Source organism: Nylanderia fulva, unplaced genomic scaffold (genome assembly GCF_048542155.1).
Source record: "Nylanderia fulva isolate GAGA-0341 unplaced genomic scaffold, ASM4854215v1 Scaffold21, whole genome shotgun sequence".
Classification (NCBI taxonomy): domain Eukaryota; kingdom Metazoa; phylum Arthropoda; class Insecta; order Hymenoptera; family Formicidae; genus Nylanderia; species Nylanderia fulva.
In genome coordinates this window covers 1582881-1604470 of record NW_028190275.1, presented here as the reverse complement: position 1 = coordinate 1604470, position 21590 = coordinate 1582881, and the positions used below count along the sequence as shown (strand labels likewise).

Sequence of the window (21590 nt, the reverse complement as noted above, 5' to 3'; positions counted from 1 at the left end):
CAAATCAAACTTAAACTTTTTGCATTTTTTAGGTCCTAACGACGTCAGGATGGAATCCACCGCCTGGCCACAGAAAGCTTCACGGTGATCTGATATATCTGCACGTGGTCACATTGGAGGACAAGCAGTATTATTTAACCGCATGCGCCAGAGGTTTCTTCGTTAATCAGTCGACCAAAGAAGTGTTCAATCCTAAACCAGCTACACCTAGTCACTTATGCCACAGTTTGATTGAGCTCTTAAATCAACTTAGTCCGGCCTTTAAACGAGGATTTGCCGCAATGCAACGACGCAGGACTCTAAGGCATCCTTTCGAGCGAGTGGCAACGCCTTATCAACTATATGCCTGGAGTGCACCGACAATCGAGCACACCATCGACGCCATTCGCGCGGAAGACAGTAAGTTTTAAAGTAAAATAAAAAAAGAACTTTTTCTATTCAATAATAAAAAAGGACAATCCATAATCAGAATCTGAATATACCTGAATATTAGGGCATATAGTACTAGTTTTACGATAAAAAATTTTAATAGCAAGAGCTGATTATATATTATAAATTTTTATTTAAAATAAAACATTATACACATGTATACACATGTATAAATAAATTAATATTAATTATTTGGAGATCTTAATGGATAATTGTTTATAGGAGACATAGTGAATTAAATAAATTATATTATACTGATTAAATCAAATAATCAATTTTCTTTTATTTATCCTAGCTTTCTCCTCCAAATTGGGATACGAAGAACACATCCCAGGACAAACTCGCGATTGGAACGAAGAATTGCAAACTACGAGGGAATTACCACGTAAAAATCTTCCTGAGAGATTGCTACGGGAACGTGCTATTTTCAAGGTACGTTGTGTCTCTCACACACATTAATATACAATGCAATTATATATTATATTAACATCCAATATAAAATAGTATAATAATATAATAAAATTAAAATAACAATTTAGTAACGCTAATTTTTATCTATAGTAATTTTAATAATGAATAATAATTCTAATCTAATCAATTTTCTTTTCATTAAATGATTTAGGTTCACAGCGATTTTGTGGCCGCCGCGACTCGTGGAGCGATGGCAGTGATTGATGGCAGTGTAATGGCGATCAATCCCGGCGAGGAAGCCAAGATGCAGATGTTTATCTGGAATAACATTTTCTTTTCGCTTGGTTTCGACGTACGCGATCATTACAAAGAGTTGGGTGGTGACGCTGCAGCTTTTGTCGCGCCTCGCAACGATCTACAAGGTGTTCGGGTATATGCAGCCGTGGACTTGCCCGGTCTTTATACTCTCGGCACGGTTGTTATCGATTACAGGTGTGTTTTTTTGGATTCTGTTTAAAGTTTTGTTATTGATTCTTTAAGTTAATAGTTTGTTTCTTGTGATCTTTCTTTTGTAGAGGCTATCGCGTTACTGCGCAATCTATCATACCGGGTATACTAGAACGTGAACAGGAACAATCAGTGGTCTATGGGTCTATCGACTTTGGAAAGACAGTTCTCACGCATCCCAAGTACCTTGAATTGGTAAGAACAGAATATATGAATAAAATTTATATATAGTGATAATAAAAACAAAATAGTAATATATAATAACGATGAAAATAATATAGATTCTCCTTATCTTTTTTGTGTTGATAATTTAAAAGCAATAAAAGAATTATTAATAAATTTCTATTATTTTAATTAATTTTATTTTAAATTTTATATATATATATGTAATTAATTTTTGTTAAAAATATCTTGATCAATTTCTTTTCTCGTTACAATAATTTTGTTATGTAAATAATTCTGTTGTAACTTTGAAACTCAAGTATTTTTGATGCTCAATATTTAGCTGAATAAAGCTGGTCAACAGCTAAAGATTCTTCCTCATAAAGTGATCAACGATGCTGGCGAAGAGATCGAACTTTGCAGCAGTGTTGAGTGCAAGGGTATCATTGGTAATGATTCACGACATTATGTGCTGGACCTATTAAGGACTTTCCCGCCCGACGTGAATTTTTTGAAATGTAAGTCGAAGAACAACTGATTCTATGAAGGTCCTACAAATGAGATTGTTTATGAGTATATGCGCTTTATTTTTCTAAATTATTTCTTTCATTCAGTGGAAGGTGTGGAGCTAAGCAAGGAAGCGCGAGCCTTAGGTTTTCCGGTGGAACATAAACATAGACTAGCCTGTCTGCGTCAGGAGCTCATAGATTCGTTTGTTGAGGCAAGATATGTTCAATTCATTAAGCACGCGGCCGTTCATCTTCAGCAGCTCACATCAGCTAGAAGATCTCAAAAGGAAAAAGAAACAACTGCCAAAGTAAACATTTCTCTCCTTGTTGCTTTTTAAATTTTTATATATATTACTCAAAATATTACGGACAATTTGAAATAATAGTTATAGGAAATGATAAGAATTAATTATTCTCATTTTAGGAGGATAAAAAAGAGGATTCAATGGCCATTGCGACTGTGGATAGTAACAAAGAGGATTGCACCCAATCGCTGATAGAGGCTGACGAAGCTAAAAAGATCGTCGAGAGCATCACTGATTCGATTACAGGCGGCGAGAAACAAGAACGTATGTATTCGAATATACAAAGGAAGAAATCCTTTTAGCATTGATATCAATAAGAAATTTATTTTTTATTTATTTAATAATGAATATGTATGTGAATATTAGAAAAAAAGGAAAAAAGATTTGATAATAAAAATGATAAAGAAATAGTTACAAAAGTAAATTAATTTTGTAAAAAATTTTACCTTTGAATTATAGTAGAAGAGAGTACCAAGGAGATAGTGCGAAGAGCTGCAGCGGCGGTGGGCAGTCTGCGAGATGCCGAATTCGATGTGAGATTCAATCCAGATGTGTTCTCTCCTGGCGTTAAACATCCGGACTTTAATGGCGTCGATCTAAAAAAACAGAAGCAATTAGTAAAGGACGCCGCGGATTTCTTACTTACAGTGCAGCTACCTACGTTCGTAAGTTCAAAGTTGTACTTAAATTTTCTTCAATTAATATTTAATATATTTAATTGTATTTCTCTATCTTAATTTTAAATTCTTATTTTAGATACGAGAGTGCTTGGACCACACAGCAGCTGCGATGGATGGTAGTACGTTGGTGGAGGCTCTCCACGGTAGAGGCATTAACGTTCGTTATCTCGGTAAATTAGCGGCCATGTTAGCAGCAGTGCCGCAACTACAATATCTTAATCGTATCGCTGTATCCGAACTGATTCTTCGATCGGCCAAACACATTTTCACCTCTTACATGCAGGTGTGTGTGTATGTGCGTGTATGTATACAACCTCTTAAATTGGTCAGATATAAAATTATTTATTTTATCTATCTTGTCAAATATAAACTTACATCTTCTCAATATGTATTGTAAAACAAAATTGTACAAACATGTCTATTTTTCAGGGTACGGAACTGATGGGTCTGTCTGCAGCTGTCAGCCACTTTTTGAATTGTTTCCTGTCTTCGGCGCAAATAATACACCCGCAACAAAATCTAGAAGAAGTTAGTTCATATGCAAGTTATACTTATAATTAATTGCGAAATTAATTCTTTCACAATATAATAATTGCGCGATAGAGTCAAAATTTTATTAAATACAAGTTGACAAATAATCAAGAGTATAGAAACAATTATTTTAGTAGAGAAAGATTATATTTTCTACATAATTAAATTATTAGTTATAATTTTCTGTACATAATTAAATTATTAGATATAATTTTCTGTATCAGCTTCAAAGCAAAACTGCGAAACGCCGCAACAAACGCAAAGGTAGAAATAATGGGCCGCAACAATCAGAAGTAGAGTGGGCATCGTTAACGCCTAAATCATTGTGGCAACAAATTAAAGGTGATTTGAAGGCCTATTATGACTGGGAAACACCGAGCCCGGAGTCTCTGGACGTCACGATAGAGCACTTCCATTTGCAAAAGATTTCGCTGCTGCGTAGCTTTTGCATCAAGACTGGTATTCAAATACTGCTGCGCGAGTACAGCTTCGAGAACAAAAACCGATCGACATTTTTCGAGGATGACATACTGAACATTTTTCCTGTCGTCAAGCATATCAATCCTAGAGTAAGTTGTTGATTTGGAGCGAATAAATATAAGACAATTCAATAACTCTGAAATTTTAGAAGACATCAATTTATTTAGAGAAATAATTCAAATAGCTAAAACATATTAATCCTAGAAGAAAAAAAATTTTTTTAATGCAAACTAATATTTAGTTGAAGTTAAAAGAAATGAATTTTTATTCAAGTTAAAAATGATAGGCTCTCTCTTACACAAAATAAGTTAATTTAAACTTAATTGATTTTTTCAGGCTAGTGATGCGTATAATTTTTACACAACCGGTCAAAGCAAAATTCAGCAAGGATACTTAAAGGATGGATATGAGTTAATTAGCGAAGCACTGAATCTACTGAATAATGTTTATGGTGCGATGCATCCTGAAATTGCACAGTGCCTCAGAATGTTAGCGAGACTGAATTATATAATGGGCGATCATGCAGAGGCACTCGCTACTCAACAAAAGGCAGTTCTTATGTCAGAGAGGGTCAACGGCATTGATCATCCGTACACCATCACAGAATACGTAAGTTATATCAATAATTTTAAAACACAAAATTTTATTATTTATAATTCAAATGATGATAGCATAAGATAAAAGAATAATTATCTTTGTGTTGTATGTGGATTACATTATAGAAATAATATACACTATAATAAATTAAAATATATACATAAATATATAAAAAATGTAGACTAATATTAATAAGTAAATAGAATATTTAGTTCTTTAACAATGTATTAATAATTTATCATATTTCTCTATATAGATACATCTCGCCTTATACTCCTTTGCCAATGGCCAAGTATCTGTGTCATTAAGATTACTGTATAGAGCACGTTATTTGGCATTACTAGTCTGCGGCGAGGATCATCCGGAAGTGGCCTTGCTCGATGTAAGTCTAAAAATTCTTCTTAGTATCACTACTTAAAGAGAGAGCACATAACTCTTATATAAATTTACATTTTAAATTGTCTTTAAATTGATTCTTTCAGAGCAACATCTCGTTGATCTTACACGCGGTCGGTGAATATGAATTGTCACTGCGCTTCCTGGAACACGCGTTAGCTCTCAATTTACGTTATCACGGTTCGCGTTCGCTCAAAGTTGCGGTGTCTTATCATTTGGTGGCACGCACGCAGTCATGTATGGGTGATTTCCGGGCGGCACTGAACAACGAGAAGGAGACGTATGCGATCTACAAGCAACAACTAGGCGAGGAACATGAGAAGACGAAAGAAAGCAGCGATTGTCTACGTCACCTGACTCAGCAGGCGGTTGTATTGCAAAAGAAGATGAATGAGATCTATACGGGCAAGTCAGGCGTGAGCTTGCCACCCATTCAGGTACAGCCGCCTAGCATGGGTTCCGTGTTAGACATGCTCAACGTCATCAATGGCATCCTTTTCGTGCAAATTAGTCAACAAGACATCGACAACTTTAAAGCGGAGATCGAAAAACGGCAGAAGGAACAGTCGCAATTGGATAGTAGCGAGGTCATCAAGATCGAAAAGGACGTAAAGAAAGACGACAAGGAGATCAAGAAGATATGTACGACGATAGAGAAGAAAGTCGAGACGATCGAAGAAGAAAAGACAGAGATAAATAATCTGGAAACTAGCAAAGCCGGTAGCTTGGAACCAGTCGTAGCAGCGGAGAGCTGAACTCTTCGCTCGTTGACGACGAACGATAGTGACGAACGATAGTCTTTCCTTTCTCTTTTTCTGAGCCCTAGTCCCTCTCCTCGTGGAAACAATTTCGCGCGAGGATTGTTACGTGTACAGTATATATAGGGTATACATATGATATCTGCATGTATATGTATGTATACAATATATATATTTGATACTTGCACTCTGTTTCATTATATCGTATAAATAGTTGGAGACTCTCGAAAAGAGACGAGATGCAAAACAATGTTGTCGTCGATGGTGTTTACGAAAAAAGAGAAAAGAATACATTACACATTCGCGCGAAAGATTGAATTTTTACACGAAAAACGCACACTTATTTGTTATACCAAATGTATATAACAAGAAGATAAGAAAGTGCCATGTCGCTTAAAAAGCAATCTTTAATGCGAGCGTCTTAGATGTAAGAGGTATTGTGCCGTCTTCGCATCACAAAATCAAAGAGCAATGTGATTTCTTCACACTTGTGCGCGATCATATATATATATATATATATATATATTTTTTTTTTTCTTTCTTTTTTTAAGAGTTCAAGTTATTCGTCCCAACACTAGCGGATCCTGACGTCGATTATGGAGGGGAGGGGATTTGCGAAATTATTTAATTAATATTTTTTGTTTCATGCTTAGCTTTTACTCAAGACTCAACAATAAATTGTTTTAATTTGCAAGGGAGGTTTAACCCCCTCCTCCCCCAGGACCCGCTAGTGCGTCCCAATGACGAAGGTGATATAACGCTTATCAGTTGTTATTTCGATGAAACAATTTGTTAATGTTGGAAAATCGATCGAATTTCTTGTAAATTTTGAAAATTGTCTTATTTTTTTTTCTATTATGTATACCGTGTGTTTTATTAATCTTTTTTGTGTCATCACGTCCTTTTTTGGCCTTCACTGTCATCATTGGTCTAGTCGCCATCGATAAAAAAAGAAAGAAAGCACCACGATATCCAAACTCATGCATATAATCATCACCTTACATCGGTCATTACAGCAATCGCGTGAAAGTGCTTCCTCTTTTCGAATATTATTGAATCATATTAGGTTTTTATTTTTAAAGTATACAACTAAATTACAATGTATATTCTTTACTCTCAGTTTCGACAGTGATAATAAGAATAGCATTATTTACCTCCAATGTTCGTCATAAGGACACAATAATTGATCGTTAATCAAATCACCGCGATCGATGTAGTAGTAGATTTCAAGTTTCGCAATTAGAGTCGTAAGTAAACGAGAAACACAATTGTTACCGTGCTGTTAATGTTAATTTTTGTTTATCTCGCTTGTTCTGCGGATCTATCCGCGGCCGGAGTCGAAATTTCTTGTCGCGGTTTGGTCGACGATATAGCGATTGATAATTTAATATACAATAGTGATAGTAGAAAAAAACGCGTTTTTAATTATCGAAATAGCGCCAATTATTCTGTTTCAGTTTTTGTAGATTTTAAGCGAAACATTTTAGGCCTTAGATGAGAGAGCATCAACATTTTTTTCGCAGTTAGTGAAAGAGATCGATCAATCGTCGATGAAGCGTCGATTGCTATTGCCTCGAACAGATTCATTTTCGCATTGCAATAATAATCATAATGATAAATTAGTATACTGCACTTGTTAGAGAAATTGTACTATAAAAAAAAAAAAGAGTATAATAATCATAAGGTTTATTATATTATACACAAAAAAAGTTACAAACTTGATTTACATATATCATCCTGTTACAGCAGACTTTAACATGTTGCATGAAATAAATCGTTTTATAAGTATAACAGCTTCTACTTTAAACATTTTCGAATCTTTCTACAGGTCTTGCTTATTATCCAAACAGATCTTTGCTATTCAATACTATAATTGTTCCAATGGAATAGTGATATCTTTGTTAGAATTTTTCGTTTTCCTATCTTTCCTTTTCTTAACAGATTTTGATGAATTGTTAAGAATCTTTTCTCTTACATCCAATTTGTTTATCAAATACTGTCGTAATGACTGTAATGCGTTTAAACCATCACTTCCATTTTCAAATATCATCCATATCCTGAATACATCATCCTGAACAATTGTCTCTTCGTATTTCGAGCTTTCAGTTTCAATCCAGAGCTTACAAGTAAGCAAAGGTACACCTTCAAGTACTTTTTTATGAGAACTTTCTTCATTTTTGGCCCTAACTGTTGACGTTTGATCAAAAGAATGTTTATTAGCTTGCTCAATATCATTAGGTTCTTTTATGATAGATGTCGAAATTTTTTCTACATTCGTTTCAATACATTCTTCATCCTTAACTCTTTTCAATTTCATCTCTTGTTGCGCTAAACGTCGTTTCCTGCGCGCATGTTCCCACGATTTCTCTCTAGCAATTATTCGACCCGACCAACAGTCGACACTGTCTTCAGGAATGGACAGTTCTTGTAAACTAATCTGTTGTAATATAAAAAATGTAATTAAAGTTAATTAAAATTGACAAAACTCTTAAATTATATATAATTTTTAATTAGTTATATAATCAATAAATTCAGCTAGAAGAAATAATTACATTTAATTCTTCTATTGTTGTTTTCAAAAAACTGATTAAATCCTCCATACAAGAAAATTTATCATTAATAGGAAATGTTATCGAAGTTTTAGAATCTTTTTTTAAAGACTGTATGATGGATTTTCCACTTTTTCTGATTACAGGTGCACTACTCAGATCTACAATGTTTTTCGGTAAGAAGCTCCAAGCCAAACCCCATCTATTAACAAATGTAATTTTAATTACAATAATCAATACTTCATTTGTTAAATAATTTAGTACACTATAATAATAATTAATTAAAAAATTAGCTTATACAAACTTGTTCTCATAACTTATTAAAACAAAAAATTTTAATAATAAAATTGAATGAGCAAATTTTAATGATTTATTAATTTATATTTACCGTGTTGTGTGACCTTGACAGAACTCCGTCCACGTTATGTTTTCTATATTTTTCGATCTTATTAGTTTTTTGAGACTGAACAGATCGATTTTCTTGCCGATCATTGTACTGTAGATCTTTATTTGATTTCCTAAATCAATACTTTCTTCGATCATCTTTGTTACAAAAGCTATTTCACCACCCATGGTTTTCAATTCGCTATCATTTCCACTAGGCGCATTTCTCGGCGGCAAAACTTTCGCGATTTTTTCATCATCGCCATCGCTCTCGAAAAATGGCGGGTTGCACATCGAAAAGTCGTAAATTTTATCATCTTCTATCGCGTCCTTAAAAATTCTATCGGAATTTACTGTAACTACTACATTAAAAAAAAGTATCTCATTATGTAGATTTAAGTCTTTAGTTAATATCTTAAGCATGTTTCTCGTTATTTTTTTTAATGAAAGAATATCTTTAATAGTTTTTACCTTTAATTAAATTTTGCAAGTTGTTTCTTGTTACGCAGTTCTCTGCATGCCTTGCGCTTTTCTTATCCACTTCTGTGCCAATTACGTGACATCTATAGACTTTTGCCAGCAACAGAGCATATATACAAATTGCCCCTGTCCCTATTTAAAATAAATTTATTTAAAAAGCAATTCAAAAAAAGTTTCATTAAATAGGCAAGGATATAGGATATCTACTAAAATAATATCATTACGTTCCAAATACAGGATTATAAAAATATTTGCTACAGTCGTGATTGATTTTATGATTTTTCATTTATTGTTCTTATATTAATTTCTTATTTATGTTTTATCAATGTAATATGTGAAAGCTTCAACTATGTTTAGGAGTGCTTCAAAAAAATTTTTGTTTTTACCGATGTCAATTCCAGTGATCTGATCCATTTCCAGTTTGAAGTGCCTCATCAAATCTTCTATCCATAAAACATAATTCATGCGCAGAGTGATTGCTGGATTCAGATTATTTGGTGGAATGCTCACATGTAGATCAAAATCGTGCTTCAAAAGTGTTTCTGTAAGTACACACAGACTCTTCTTATTTTGAAAATCAATTCTGACTTTTCCCGTAATGTCCTAAAATAATGTGAATGTTAATAGAAAGCTGTAGGAAAGGCATTTCATTCAATTTGCATTGCCCCATCTAAGGACATTATATTTATATATTCTCTTAAATGCAAAAATTACTTAAAAAATGAATAAAAAGAAATTGTTTATGTATATACAAATCTTTTTCTTCTATACTTTTATATATCATTTAAACAAAACACATTATATGTTGCCTTCTTTTTTAAGCTGCGCATTAACGTGCACTAATATTATATTTATTACACATACATAATATTAGTCCCTGTAAATTGCAAAAAATATAATAGCATACCATGATCGCAATTTCGCGAAACTCCGGATACAAGAGCGCGAGTTGCTTGTAATCGGGCGGTTTCTTGTATTTATTCCTCGGATGAATATATCTCTTCACGTTCATTCTGATATCAATCGAAAAGAGCTGCTTATTCGTTGAATACGATTAATTACAATTATCATTTAATCATATTTGAGCTAATTGATTTTTTCGCAAATTGTCATGTGTCAGGTTTAAAATAAAACGCCATATTTGTTTGTTTGGCATCGAATTGCTAATATATAGATACGCGTACGCTTATATCACAGATTAATAGACAGATCGCCAAAGGCCTGCCTAAAGAAGAGACCGCCATCTTCGTGCGATAGACATTGCCCCTTACCGACACACTTTGCCCCTGGTTCGAGTCCGTGCTAAATTCGTAGACTTGAACCAAAAGACTTTGCCCCTGGTTCGAGTCCGTGCTAAATTTCGTAGACTCGACCAAAAGACTTTGCCCCTGGTGCAAGTCCAGGCTAAATTCGTTTGACATTACCAACAGACTTTGCCCCTGGTGCGAATCCAGGCTAATTGATCATGAGACCAATTTGAGAGATTTGGCCCCCGTTGTGTGTGTGTGTGTGTGTGTGTGTGTGTGTGTGTGTGTGTGTGAGAGAGAGAGAGAGAGAGAGAGAGAATATTTTACATATATGCATATATATATAAAATTTATTAAATATAAAAAATATATTTTTTACACATAAAATGTTTTTTTATTGAAATAATCACGATTTTAAATGTGATATAACACAGTGTTCTAAAATTTTTTAATTAAATTTTATTAAAGAAAATTACTTGAAATTTTTTACATTAAGAATTTAAAGGCTCCTTATTCTCTTGTAGAAATTTATCACTACGCCAATTAATCACTTATTTTGAGTATTTAAAATACTATAATATACAGTAATTTAAGTATTCGAAATAAAAGTAATTAATTACTCGAAATAAGTGATAAATTGGCGTTACTAGTAATAAATTTCTATAAGGGTTGAAATAAAGTATAAGAGATAAATAGGCTATATGTGAGCCGTATGCGAAATGTGAGATGTAAGACGCATATTGAAATTTAATTTTTCGATATAACTTTCAAAAATGTACACGAGGTACAAAAAATTAGCTTGGACATTTGTAAGACTTAAAATTGGGATTAATTCTCAATTCTATTAATTAAATTTCGATATAACACATTCCGCGCACGGCTCACATATATATAGCCCATTTATTAGTGCAATTTTTAAGTTCCTTATTTTTCAAAGTTCACCTTTTTACGTTATCAAATATTTTTACGTTTTCAAGAATTTTATATTTTTACTTACCGCAGTTTCTTATCCAAATGTAAAATCTTTTATCGCAGTCTATAAAAAATTGAAACAATTTACAATTTTATGATATAATATTATTATTATTACAATTTCTATATATATGCACATCTGTCAAATATCGTGATTTATTTCACATTATTATTATCTATTTTAATAAAAAAAAAAACAAAAACACTTGCAACAATCAAAAATAAACCGCCTGCCGCGAACGGAAAATGCCAAGAAAGCACGCAATTTCCGCGAATTTCGTAATTTTTTTGAAAAATCAACAATTTCAACGAAATTGTAAATTCTTCAAATCACTGCACAAGTATAATTCACAATAATAATTTTCAGTAACTACGATAAAAAATCGTATACTGAAAACCGCAAACGAAAGTGCAATGGGAGTAAGAGTAAAGTCTGTGATAAAATTAATTGGCAATAGAAAATTAATAATTTTCAAATAGAAAAATTTTGAAATTACCGAGGATTTACAAATAATAAAGTAAAAATATTAAATAATTTATGTTTTCGAATTTTGCTCGCGGAGAGGATCTTTAAAACAAGATTTTTAGAAGAGAGGACCTTTAAAATATAAACAGGCAAAAACGTTGGAAAAATTAAAGCGCGCGTTTAAACAGATAAACGCAATGAAATAAATACGCAATTGTTTTTACTTATCGCTGTAAGCTCACAAGCTTCTGACGTGCTATACACTTTTATAAATATAATATATACAAGGTGTCTGGTAACTAACGGACCAATGATTAAGGGCGGATTCTCTGGCCAATTTGAAGACGATTTTTCCTTAGCAAAAATGTTGAGAAGTCAATAATTTTCGAGTTATAAGCGATTGAAAAAAATAGGTTTTTTGAAAACTAAACGTTTTGGAGTTAAAAGTCTAACATAATTACATTCTTCAGTTAATTTCAGGTAGAGTTTACTATAATAAAATTTTAATTTAAGGCTTAGTTATAAAGATACATAATGACAAAGATTGGAAAGTTGTAAAAAATGATGACCTTTTTCGACATTTTCGCTGAGGAAAAATCGTTCCCAAATTGACCAAAGAATCCATTTGTAATCATTGGTCTGTTAGTTACCGGACACCCTGTATATTGGACACGAGTTTCGTTTGTTTCAGATTCTCGAGAGTTGAAGTAGGAACATACGAGTATCATATATATCGTTTGTGACTTGCCGAATGAAAGCAAGACAGAGAGCGAACGAGATGATGAGCTTAATAGCTCATAATGTTTTAGCGTCTCCTTTCGCGCGCGTCGCGATTGCTTAGAAGGAACAATGCGGGAATTAATTAAAGTTATGCAGCGATTATAATTAACTGAATATATTCTTCAATGCAAATTGTACGTGTGAATACAGATAGGTATATCGCTCGGATTAACAAACGTGATGCGTCCGTGCGCGGCAACTGTCGAAGACGGAATCTCTCATCATCTTAAAAATCTTCTATTTATACCTTACTTCAAAAACGCCCTTCGCTAGGCTTCGAGAAACTTCGCGAATTTTCTATCTATTTTATTTGTTTGTTTCTGTCCTACTCGTCTTTCGTCTCGTCTGCAATATTTTATTTATATTTATTTGTGCCTTTGTCCTTTTCGTATATGTCAGTGTCCGTATTCGTGTGCGTGTTTTCCTTATTAATTTCAGGGAAGTATGTGACGATGTAATCGCCACAATGTTATAAATAAATAAATAAAAAATTATAACCTGACCTACTAGTTATTGAATCTTTTTTTAATAAAATGTTTCATTATTATTATCATCTAAGTCTAAGTCGTTTAATTACTTTTTAGTTTTTTAATAATTAATTTAATTTATTCTAGTCATTTTTATATGAGAAAAATAATATCACGTATACGTTTTATAATGAATTAATATATTTCGGGAACCGAATTATATATTCTTAATAATATAAAAGTGTTCAAAAATTATATTTGACTTTTAATTTTAATTATTTTAGCAAAGAGTTCCGAAATCTCTTACACACATAATAGGGATTTTGTTCATCCATATAATTCGCAATTAAGTATATATGTTAATTATTAATTTTAATAAAATACAAAATTAAAATTAAAGGTCAAATATAATTTTTGAACATAAATATATTTAATTTGTTATAAAACGTATACCCGTGATAGTATTTTTCTCGTACAAAAATAACTAGAATAAATTAAATTACTCATAAAAAAATAAAAAAATAATTAAATAATTTATATTTTATATGATAATAATAAAACATTTTATAAAAAAAACAGATTTAATAAATATAAGTATATATATAACATGTACTTATATTTATTGAATCTGTTTTTTTAATAAAATGTTTTATAAGCTTAGAAAACTTGACTTTGACGTAACTAGCAAATTTTATTTAATTATTTCACGACGGTTTGACGTAATAAAATGTTTTATTATTATTATATAAAATATAAGTTTAAATTCTTTAATTAATTTTTAATCTTTTATGATTAATTTAATTTACTCTAATTATTTTTGTACGAGAAAAATACTATCATGGGTATACGTTTTATAATTAATTTAATATATTTGTGTTTAAAAATTATATTTGACCTTTAATTTTAATTTTAATTTTATTAAAATTAATAATTAACATATATACTTAATTGCGAATTATATGGATAAAAAAAATCCCCATTATGTGTGTAAGAGATTTCGGAACTCTTTGCTATAAAATAATTAAAATTAAAAGTCAAATATAATTTTTGAACACTTTTATATTATTAAGAATATATAATTCGATTCCCGAAATATATTAATTCATTATAAAACGTATACGTGATATTATTTTTCTCATATAAAAATGACTAGAATAAATTAAATTAATTATTAAAAAACTAAAAAGTAATTAAACGACTTAGACTTAGATGATAATAATAATGAAACATTTTATTAAAAAAAGATTCAATAACTAGTAGGTCAGGTTATAATTTTTTATTTATTTATTTGTAACATTATGAGCTATTAAGCTCATCATCTCGTTCGCTCTCTGTCTTGCTTTCATTCGGCAAGTCACAAACGATATATATGATACTCGTATGTTCCTACTTCAACTCTCGAGAATCTGAAACAAACGAAACTCGTGTCCAATATACAGGGTGTCCGGTAACTAACAGACCAATGATTACAAATGGATTCTTTGGTCAATTTGGGAACGATTTTTCCTCAGCGAAAATGTCGAAAAAGGTCATCATTTTTTACAACTTTCCAATCTTTGTCATTATGTATCTTTATAACTAAGCCTTAAATTAAAATTTTATTATAGTAAACTCTACCTGAAATTAACTGAAGAATGTAATTATGTTAGACTTTTAACTCCAAAACGTTTAGTTTTCAAAAAACCTATTTTTTTCAATCGCTTATAACTCGAAAATTATTGACTTCTCAACATTTTTGCTAAGGAAAAATCGTCTCCAAATTGGCCAGAGAATCCGCCCTTAATCATTGGTCCGTTAGTTACCGGACACCTTGTATATATTATATAAAAGTGTATAGCACGTCAGAAGCTTGTGAGCTTACAGCGATAAGTAAAAACAATTGCGTATTTATTTCATTGCGTTTATCTGTTTAAACGCGCGCTTTAATTTTTCCAACGTTTTTGCCTGTTTATATTTTAAAGGTCCTCTCTTCTAAAAATCTTGTTTTAAAGATCCTCTCTGCGAGCAAAATTCGAAAACATAAATTATTTAATATTTTTACTTTATTATTTGTAAATCCTCGGTAATTTCAAAATTTTTCTATTTGAAAATTATTAATTTTCTATTGCCAATTAATTTTATCACAGACTTTACTCTTACTCCCATTGCACTTTCGTTTGCGGTTTTCAGTATACGATTTTTTATCGTAGTTACTGAAAATTATTATTGTGAATTATACTTGTGCAGTGATTTGAAGAATTTACAATTTCGTTGAAATTGTTGATTTTTCAAAAAAATTACGAGATTCGCGGAAATTGCGTGCTTTCTTGGCATTTTCCGTTCGCGGCAGGCGGTTTATTTTTGATTGTTGCAAGTGTTTTTGTTTTTTTTTTTATTAAAATAGATAATAATAATGTGAAATAAATCACGATATTTGACAGATGTGCATATATATAGAAATTGTAATAATAATAATATTATATCATAAAATTGTAAATTGTTTCAATTTTTTATAGACTGCGATAAAAGATTTTACATTTGGATAAGAAACTGCGGTAAGTAAAAATATAAAATTCTTGAAAACGTACCAAAAATATTTGATAACGTAAAAAGGTGAACTTTGAAAAATAAGGAACTTAAAAATTGCACTAATAAATGGGCTATATGTGAGCCGTGCGCGGATGTAAGGTGTGTTATATCGAAATTTAATTAATAGAATTGAGAATTAATCCCAATTTTAAGTCTTACAAATGTCCAAGCTAATTTTTTGTACCTCGTGTACATTTTTGAAAGTTATATCGAAAAATTAAATTTCAATATGCGTCTTACATCTCACATTTCGCATACGGCTCACATATAGCCTATTTATCTCTTATACTTTATTTCAACCCTTATAGAAATTTATTACTAGTAACGCCAATTTATCACTTATTTCGAGTAATTAATCACTTTTATTTCGAATACTTAAATTACTGTATATTATAGTATTTTAAATACTCAAAATAAGTGATTAATTGGCGTAGTGATAAATTTCTACAAGAGAATAAGGAGCCTTTAAATTCTTAATGTAAAAAATTTCAAGTAATTTTCTTTAATAAAATTTAATTAAAAAATTTAATTAAAAAATTTTAGAACACTGTGTTATATCACATTTAAAATCGTGATTATTTCAATAAAAAAACATTTTATGTGTAAAAAATATATTTTTTATATTTAATAAATTTTATATATATATGCATATATGTAAAATATTCTCTCTCTCTCTCTCTCTCTCTCTCTCTCACACACACACACACACACACAACGGGGGCCAAATCTCTCAAATTGGTCTCATGATCAATTAGCCTGGATTCGCACCAGGGGCAAAGTCTGTTGGTAATGTCAAACGAATTTAGCCTGGACTTGCACCAGGGGCAAAGTCTTTTGGTCGAGTCTACGAAATTTAGCACGGACTCGAACCAGGGGCAAAGTCTTTTGGTTCAAGTCTACGAATTTAGCACGGACTCGAACCAGGGGCAAAGTGTGTCGGTAAGGGGCAAAGTCTATCGCACGAAGATGGCGGTCTCTTCTTTAGGCAGGCCTTTGGCGATCTGTCTATTAATCTGTGTCTGTGCTTATATTATTACTAGCTTTTCGGACCGCGCTTCGCGCGGTCCTCAAAGCCATTCTATTCGGACCGCGCTCCGCGCGGTCCTCATATAGCCTATATTAAATCCGTTTTAACACAACAAATTAATTCTTTTTTTGTATTACCGCGAACTACTTCCACATTTGTTGTTTGTCAAAATGTTATGTATAAAATATCTGGGAGAAAGAAATAGATAACATAGTAGTCATCCATAAAAAATTTAAACATTTATTTTGGTTAATATATACTTTAAATATTTTTTTTATTACTTAATTATTATATCCTTTTTTACATTTTACTCAATTATTTTTTATTTCTAATGTACCCACCGCTAACCCGCTATTATTAGCTCTCATACAATTTCATAATTCTTCAATTTACAAAATTTCCCTGTATATTACATTTTTTGTAAAACATTTTTCACTTTCTTCAATTAAATGTCCTTGATTGCTACATTCATCAATTTTAATTTTTACACTTTCTCTTTTTGTTGCTCTAGAAAATGCCACATAAAGTTGACCATGAGCAAATACAGGATGTGGCAAATAAATTCCAATTTTTTCTAAACTTTGTCCTTGTGATTTATTTATTGTCATAGCAAATGACACTCGAATAGGAAACTGTCTTCGTTTAAACTTAAATGGCAGTTCCAAATCATTTGTAATTAAATCTATCCTCGGAATCATGACAATTTGTCCTCGAGCAGGACCTGTTATAACTTCTACATAAATTATATTATTTTTCAAATTAGTTACAATAAATCTTGTACCATTACAAAGTCCTTTTTTAGTATTTAAATTTCTTAATAAAATTACTGTAGCACCAACTTTTATTTTAAGCCGATGAACTGGCATTCCAGAAGGTGTTAGTGAGTTTAGAAACTCAGTTGGAAAATTTAATTGCTCCTGTGGATCATCACTTACAATACAGTCAATAGAGAGATACTCCTTTTCTTCTCCTTCCATTAGACAAAGAATTTCATCATTAATTTTGAAAGTATCCTCATTTTTAGGACAAAGAATCGCTCGATTCTGATTTTCTCTAATCCTTTTCATGGTAATTCTATCACCAAAAATCTCATTAATAAGAGATTCTTTTGATATAAAATCTTGTGGAATTTCAATCGTGTCTAAATTTAGTCCATCTGTATTTGATAATTTACCATCTCCGAGTTGCATTAACCAATTTGCAAATTCTTTTTCTTCCGCAGTTCTCATATTTTGCTGTAATTTAACCTTAATTACATTCCTCCATATAGGGTTGTATTTTACAGTCGATTCAATTATCGCTGTTTTGTGTACATGAGGTACTACTGGAAGATTTTGTCTGAAATCTCCTGCAAATAAAATTACTTTTCCTCCAAATGGTTGATGATTTTTCATTAAATCCTTGAAAAGTTTATCAACTGCTGTTAAGGCATGTCCAACAGTCATGCTTACTTCATCCCATATGATTAATTTGGCATTGATCAATTCTCGTGCAGCTTGAGAATTTCCTCTAATATTTGATTTAGCTGCATCATCAATTGGAATTGTAAGCTTAAACAGAGAATGATAAGTTCTTCCTCCTTTCAGAAGTGTGGCTGCAATTCCAGTTGAAGCACATGGAAGAATTATTTCATTTCTTCCTCGAATAACACTTAGAAATGTATTAAATAGATAGGTTTTACCACTTCCTGCAAACCCGTCAATAAAAAACAAACGCTTAGGTTCATTTTCATTTTCAATTGCTCGCATTACTATATCATACACGTATTTTTGCTCATCATTTAGTGTAGATAATAAATAATCACCACGTATTTTTTCTTCATCTACATTATACTCTGTTTCATAAATATTTATTTCAGTTGGATTTGGTAATTGAAATTTCTCACAACTACTTCCATTATTTATCAGAATTTGTTGTATATGGTTTAACGCCATATTTTCGGGATTTACAACATTATTATTTACAAAGTCCTCAATCATAAAATCTTTGTATTTATTCCAAATTGTTGGTACATCTATTGGATTTCCAAAGATGCAAATGTAAGCAAATAATTCTCGAAGTTGTGCAGGCATATTCGATTCTGTTGCTTCCTCCATCGTTTTTCCCCAAAAGTCATCAGTTTCTACTAAATTTTTTGCAATTGCTGCATCCTTAAACGTATTATAAATAATTCCATTTACATTTCTCAAATCTTCAAAACATTTTGCTCCAGTCACATGTAGTAGAAGAAGACGGAGATAAAATCTTTCAATATCTTTTATGCTTACTGTATATAGTCTTGAAATTATTTTTTCACCACCTTTTTTACGTGGCTTCCACTTAGTTTCTTTTTTATTATAAACATAATGATAAGGAATATCTGTATAAAGATAATTTACTGCATTTTCATCATATTGATTTAATTTGAACCATGCAGTCAGCGTAGTATCTCGATTTAGCTCTCTTTGAGCAGCTTGTTCTTCATTTCCTGCTCGAAAATAAACCATTTGGCGATCAGGCAAATGAACTGCCAATCTTATTACTGTATGAGATTTCATGAACAGATCATATCCATTAAGTCTCCACATTGCTTCTGGAGCACTAACATATCTTGCATCCAGGAATGAGTTAACCTCATCTACTCTAATGAATTTTGTACCATCTCGTGCTTGCACTTCAATTGCAGCACAATCAAATCCTTTATGAATATATTTATATAGATATTTTACGCTCTTCACTGATGAACATATTTCTAAATTAATATGTCGATTATATTTCATGATTAAATATGGTGAATACGGCACCACCCATCGATTATCCACTTCTTTATTTCTAACGATGTATTTTATTCCAATATTCCTACGTTGATAGATGGGATATCCATTTACATTAGCATTAGTTTTATCACAAAATTCTTTTGGAAAACCTTTTGAACATTTTCCATCGTCCCCAGTGCAAGGATATCTCCTCGACGGATCTCCACATGGACCGTGAATCATGTGTTTCAAAACTTTTTCATTAAGTTCTGAATATTTTTCTTCATTAGGAATTTCAGCCCATACCATCATATCAATGACTTCTTGAAGTCGGGGCTTATCTTCATCGCTCAACATTGCAAGTAAATGCAAATGTGGAAGTCCTCTTTTTTGAAATTCAATCACACCTGCATAAGCTATAATATTTCCAAAAATTTTATTTTGAATTAAATCTTTTAAAATCTCTTTGACATCCAAATTAAATGTTTTAGCGACTAAATCAGGTCGAAACTCTATTTGACATCCATCAAGATTATCCTTAATTTCAGGACATTGAGGATTGCAAGTCATGGTTAAAAAAATGTCTGGTTTACCATACTTTCTTACCAAAGACATGGCATCTTGGTATCTTTCTTGCATGTTCCTTAGACTGCCCATAAATGAAGATGGTAATATTACAGGTACACCAACTGTAATTCCCTTATTTTGTGCTCGATTATCAAGGTGATCCATTAATCCTGAATAAAGTTCTGCTCTTAATTGAGGTTGATTTAATTTAATATAATTAAGTCTATTGGCTTCAGTTTTCATATAAGCATCAAGTATAAATTGACATCTCAATTTGCCTGCTCTTTTAAATTGGCTAAATTCGGCTCTTGGTGCCAATAGATGAGCATAATAATCCATTTGAGTTACTTTAAATCCTGAATATTTATAATTATAAGATTTCATTTCTGAATGCCATCCATCGTTACCATATGGATATAACAAAGGATAACACATTGGGTCACACCTTTTGTCCAGAATTGATATTTGTTGAACATCGTTTGAATTTTTATTATAAATCCGAATGTCTCTTTCAAATGGAGGCTCACCATCTACATTCTGAAAGACCACAGCTATTTCATTAGCTTGTGGAGCATTATATCTTCTTTGATCATGTTGAGGATCGTTTCGAAAGGACAACATTAAATTTATATTTTTATTCCCTATCGGATTAAGATCTTGTTCAACTTGACGCATCATCTTGAAAGTCTTTGCAAATTCATTGCATTCAACCATAAAACTTGACAAATTTTTCATTATTTCAAAATCACACTCTTGATTAGCTTTCTTATTCATTCTATGATTTATAGCTTCTTCTATATCTAAAAAGTAAAGCTGCGCAAAGCGCGGAGCTTGCCCATCTGCTGGGCGCATTGCTGTCGAAGTCAAATGATGATATTGCCCATGAATCTTTAAGCAATAAGGAGCATTGCTCACAACATCCAATGGATTTCTATTGCCCGGGGCACCCATAGAAGCCATAGCTAAAGCGCTATTATATGAACGAATATTATGAAGGAAATTTTTCGATGCATAATCATTTCCCATGTATAATTTTTTAATAAAATCAGGACAATTTATTGACTTTAATGTAAGCTTACCCTTTTGACAACAATATGTAAATTTCCCATCTTTAGGTTTTTCACATTCAAAATTTAACGATTTGCAAAATTGGCATTCTATATTCATTTGGCCAAGTGTATGAACTGACACATTTATTTCATTGCCCTTAGCAATTAGCGCAATATGATGATTTAATTGTCTAGCTTGTTGCCTTTTCTGAGCATGTCTTTGGGCATCAGCTTCGAGTCGTTGAGACCTTTCGTCATCATTTTCATTGACCCTCTGCTGATAATTTCTTTGAGCATTAGCTTCGAGTCGTTGAGACCTTTTGTCATCATTTTCATTGACTCTCTGCTGATAATTTCTTTGAGCATTAGCTTCAAGTCGTTGAGATCTTTCCTCCGAACTCTCAATTTTTCGCATTTGTCGTAAGCGCTTGCTTTCGTGACTAATTTTATATAAATTTCCGCCTTTTCTCTTTTGAGGCATACTTATCTGTGTCGTACCGTATACGGCGTATACGTAGGTATATTATAAATATT

The 21590-nt window shown here is 31.8% G+C and overlaps 3 protein-coding genes across 5 annotated transcripts in view; 1 reads left to right on the top strand and 2 right to left on the bottom strand.

The window, feature by feature from the left end:
* Positions 1-8258, top strand: part of clu (clustered mitochondria protein homolog) — a 15757-nt gene extending 7499 nt beyond the window's left edge. The window contains exons 4-17 of one of the 2 annotated variants that reach the window (XM_029307550.2): positions 33-399; positions 725-861; positions 1052-1332; positions 1416-1542; positions 1853-2027; positions 2124-2326; positions 2443-2587; positions 2783-2988; positions 3080-3286; positions 3433-3531; positions 3759-4103; positions 4351-4623; positions 4868-4993; positions 5094-8258. In XM_029307550.2, the coding sequence (XP_029163383.2) occupies positions 33-399; positions 725-861; positions 1052-1332; positions 1416-1542; positions 1853-2027; positions 2124-2326; positions 2443-2587; positions 2783-2988; positions 3080-3286; positions 3433-3531; positions 3759-4103; positions 4351-4623; positions 4868-4993; positions 5094-5762 (3360 nt within the window). In that variant the 3' untranslated portion in view covers positions 5763-8258. Of the gene's footprint in view, positions 1-32; positions 400-724; positions 862-1051; positions 1333-1415; positions 1543-1852; positions 2028-2123; positions 2327-2442; positions 2588-2782; positions 2989-3079; positions 3305-3432; positions 3532-3758; positions 4104-4350; positions 4624-4867; positions 4994-5093 lie in introns of both variants that reach the window. The other variant, XM_029307548.2, reaches the window with a different exon arrangement.
* The window catches only part of LOC114934840 (U6 small nuclear RNA (adenine-(43)-N(6))-methyltransferase), a 20197-nt gene continuing 6043 nt past the window's right edge, over positions 7437-21590 (bottom strand). The window contains exons 2-7 of one of the 2 annotated variants that reach the window (XM_085482541.1): positions 10086-10191; positions 9565-9781; positions 9170-9310; positions 8703-9060; positions 8318-8516; positions 7437-8202 (exon numbers count right to left, since the gene is read on the bottom strand). In XM_085482541.1, coding sequence (XP_085338667.1) covers positions 7633-8202; positions 8318-8516; positions 8703-9060; positions 9170-9310; positions 9565-9781; positions 10086-10190 — 1590 coding nt within the window. In that variant the 5' untranslated portion in view covers position 10191 and the 3' untranslated portion in view covers positions 7437-7632. Of the gene's footprint in view, positions 8203-8317; positions 8517-8702; positions 9061-9169; positions 9311-9564; positions 9782-10085; positions 10392-21590 lie in introns of those variants that run through there. The other variant, XM_029307551.2, reaches the window with a different exon arrangement.
* LOC146723293 (uncharacterized) lies at positions 17769-21537 on the bottom strand. The gene is made up of 8 exons (XM_085482655.1): positions 21197-21537; positions 20535-20977; positions 20034-20363; positions 19548-19856; positions 19084-19382; positions 18420-18855; positions 17880-18230; positions 17769-17779 (listed from the first exon to the last, which is right to left on the bottom strand). The coding sequence occupies exons 1-8, from the start codon at positions 21535-21537 to the stop codon at positions 17769-17771; spliced, it is 2520 nt and encodes an 839-aa protein (XP_085338781.1).